At 35.6% G+C, this 3,789-nt stretch overlaps 1 protein-coding gene across 1 annotated transcript; it reads right to left on the bottom strand.

The window, feature by feature from the left end:
• Window positions 1–1,133: 1,133 nt before the first annotated feature.
• Window positions 1,134–3,073, bottom strand: LOC133801084 (protein UNUSUAL FLORAL ORGANS). Its single transcript, XM_062239223.1, has one exon. It carries the CDS (start codon window positions 2,649–2,651, stop codon window positions 1,323–1,325), a length of 1,329 nt encoding a protein of 442 aa, XP_062095207.1. The 5' UTR covers window positions 2,652–3,073; the 3' UTR covers window positions 1,134–1,322.
• Window positions 3,074–3,789: the final 716 nt, after the last annotated feature.

Below are 3,789 nucleotides of genomic sequence, written 5' to 3'. Positions count from 1 at the left end.
GCCACCACCAACATTCACTAGCCGCGGCCTAGGAGTCAGAGAGTATGGAGTAGTTTTCTTTATAGTTAAGGGTTATTTCAAAACCCTAAACATGAGATCTTGAATGTATTGATCAATTTTATTCCTTCCGTTCATTTATATAAAATTGCTTCTATTTTTCTATTTGAGTGTTATGAATCATGTAAAATCTTGTTTAGATGGCCACTAATTAGGGTTTTGCATTGTTCTACTATCATCTTAGGATTGTTATTCACCTAATAGTTTAAGATTCTAAGTAGAGTGATAAATTACACTTACGATATTGTGACGGGTATTTTGATTGTGATTAAAAATAGAACCTAGGTTAAGTGAATTGCATGCTTAATGAATTTGTGGCCTAGATTAACCTGTTATCATAGAGTGTAATGTTCTTACTAGGTTAAATAGATTGCATGTTTAATAAGTTTATTGCTGAGTAAAAATAATTAATTAAGAGCGCTTAGCTTTAATTAATTATAATAGGAAAACTGAGATAATTGAATTGTTTAAGTGTTATCTGTGGGGTTAATAGTTTAATTGGGAATAAGTAATATTTTTTTTCATTGTTGATAGATTGATTGTTGAAGGAAAAGAATAATTCTTGACTATTTCTTTAATATCATTTTATCCTTAGTTATTTAGTCTTTAATCATTATTTTGTTTTACGTTTTCAATTTTTAAAATTAAAACCCTTATCTAATTTATGTTCAGTTTTTATTTTGAATAATAATTTGATCATAGTTCTCATAGGTTTGACTCTTATTTAACTTTATATTGAAGTATTTAACTTTATACTGAAGTAGTTGGTATAAAAAATTAATAAAATTAATAATTAAATATATTACACACACCCATCATAATTCATGGGAAAGAGACCACGGTTAGAATTATCATAATGTTAAAAAAATTTACAAACATTTTTTTAAATGTTTATATAGGGGATTGTTTTCTAATAAATAGATCTTGATGCATAGAAGCTCAAATTGCCTTTTCAAATACATAAATTGCATACATATTGCTCACGTTGCTTCGACAATCTACAGCAATTTATTACTCCAAATGCGGTTTAAGGACACAAAAGCACGCATATCAATAAACTAACTTTCTCGCATAATTAAGATGTGCAGAACAATGGAACTAATAAAACATAGCACATTCTCCATAACCAAATATTGCGTGGCAGCTGATTACATCATAAACTTCGTCCTAAAGCTAATAATACGAGCTGTAGTGCGCTCTCTGCAGCTACATAGCTACATAACACAATTTCACACAAATACTATATATAAATTAAATTATGTTACTTAGCCATTAATGTTGTAGGACTGAAGAGTGAGCTGATCAAGAAGCCCAGTAACCGGCGTGGCAAGTCTGGGTTCATAAGCGAAGCCATGCAACTCACCTCCAGTGACATACGGACACGACGGAATCCACTGCCATCTCTTCCTGCACATGTCAAACAGCACCACTTTCTGATCTGTTCCCAGAATCATGATGGCTATGAACTCTCCATTTCCGACGCAATGAAACCCGTTCCCATTCTCCAGCTCTGCGAACTGCAAGTAAAGTGGCTGTGGCATCCTCTCCGTCTCCACCCACGTGGTCCCACACGACTGTAATCCCCAAAGTCTCAAGCTCTTGGGCACATTCAGTTGACTTTTTTCCACGGCCGCAATCAGAAGAAGCTTTCCTCTGCTCTCCACCAAGTTGGGAGACCTCAGGAACCTTCTCATCGGGGCTTGAATCTTCCACCAACTGTTCGATGAAATGTCATGAGCTAGAATACTGTAAGGGCTGTAGTTCATGCAGTAGAATTTCCCTTCCACGTGGACCATGTTTCCAGATTCAAAACTACAGAGTCTCGGGAGAGTAGAGGAAGTGCCCCAGATGGAGTAAAACCCTTCTCCGTCTATGTGGAAGCTTTCCGCCGATATGTTTTTAACGGCGTAGGGAGAGATCAGGTCATCCCCGGCTATAGTAACGTCTATTGAGGTGGGAGTGACCCCAAGGCCTACGGAAGGGAATAGACGGGATCTTAACGTTGGAGGTAACGGCGTTAGAGAACCGAGCATTGGGTTGCAGAGGAGTAGGGTTTTAGGACCACCATCGTAAGATACCCAACAGACTAAACCGCCTGAAGAAGAAGCTGGAGAGAACCCAGGAGGAAGTAGACTAGGGAAAGAGATTCTGTGCCATGAAAGCTCATAAGGGTCAAAGAGGTAACCCTCGCAGGTAGTTTGTGATGATGATCTGTCGTTTCGGGGATCTCCATAATTGTCGTGGTTTGATTTGTATACATAGTTCTTGAGATTTTTTTTCTTGAAGAAGATAAAACAATGGCGGCAGGGTAAGACTTGTAGGTAGAGTTCGAGAAAGGATGGAGAGAACAAAAGGTCGTACCATCTCTTGCAGACGCAGCGTGATCTGAAAAATGCTGGTGGTGGAAGGAAAGCTATCACACGATCGAGAAGCCTCTGAGGGAGTTTGCTCCAAATCCTGCCGTCCATCCAGCTGGAACCAGTAGTGAGAACATTGTTGGAATTTGCACTACTCGTTCCACCACTTCTGTTGCTGATAGCTGGAGTAAAGGAGTAAGGAAAGGGTAGGGTGATTGAAGGATCAAAAGAATCCATAACTATTTATATATATGAAATGGATATGTATTTGGAGATCTTTCGGTGTGAAACATAGAAATAAAAAAACTTCCCCGCTTTAATAATGACACCGATGCTGTTTTTGGTATGAAAACTGGTGGAAAGCGCTAGAAGCTGTACTCAACACTAGGGTGGTTTCTCGATCCTGATTTTTTTTTAAAGGAAGAGAAGAAGGGGAAACACCTATGTTATTTTGAAGAAGAAATTGGTGCAGAAACTCATGAAGATGAGTTTGTTTGGTTGTTTAGTGGCGGCAAATGAGAGTATTGAAATACGTGTTTAAATAGGATGAGTTGGCCTCTCTCTCTTCTGATTTCTCTTTTGTTTCATTCAGTTGTTTCTTTTGATCAGAGAGAGAGAGTGCATACATGCCGTACTGATTCTGATGGATGCATCTGTCAACTCAGTGCTGTTGTTTTGTCAAGGCCAAGGTAGCACGGACAAGTGTGCCACATTAGAGAAGATAAATATAATTAGGACAATTTTTACGCCCATTAACAAAAATAAGTTTTGTAATAACATGTGTGCACATCATTTTTTTGGACTATAAATTATTCAAAATTTTCTAAAAATTGTGTCAAAGTTTTAAATAGTTATAATATGTTAGGTCAAAAAAAAATTATAGTGCCAAAAGCTGTACAAATATCGAGAATATTGAGAGTCCTATCAATAAAACTCAAAAAAAATTCCGTAAATAAAAAATTTCATATATATTTATATATAAACGAGAGCATTCACTACTAAACTCCTTTTTATATCTCACTAATTTATGTAAACATAATATTTATTTAATATTAATAATTATATTCATTTTAAATATTTATAAGAAAAATAAATTTATTTGTAATTATTATTATTAGGAAATAATTCCTAAAGAGAAAATGAAAAAAAAAATACTAAAGTGTAGAGAAGAGAAGAAAAAAAAGTAAGATATTATCATTTATATATATATAAGACAATTCTTCAATAGGAGTTTCACTTTAAGCTCTATCGATGGGGCTCTCAGTGTTCTCGACCTTTGAACAGTTTTCGGCGCGATTTTTTTTATGATCATATATATTGTAGATATTTAGGGCATCAGCACGATTTTTAGAAAATTCTGAATAGTTTAAAGTAC

Source organism: Humulus lupulus, chromosome 9 (assembly GCF_963169125.1).
Source record: "Humulus lupulus chromosome 9, drHumLupu1.1, whole genome shotgun sequence".
NCBI classification, from domain to species: Eukaryota; Viridiplantae; Streptophyta; class Magnoliopsida; order Rosales; family Cannabaceae; genus Humulus; species Humulus lupulus.
Note: the sequence above shows the minus strand (reverse complement) of the source record. Positions and strands in the feature narration are given on the sequence as shown.

Bases quoted from the DNA above. Each gene is read 5' to 3' on its own strand.
- LOC133801084 (XM_062239223.1), bottom strand. From the start codon at position 2,651: ATGGATTCTTTTGATCCTTCAATCACCCTACCCTTTCCTTACTCCTTT.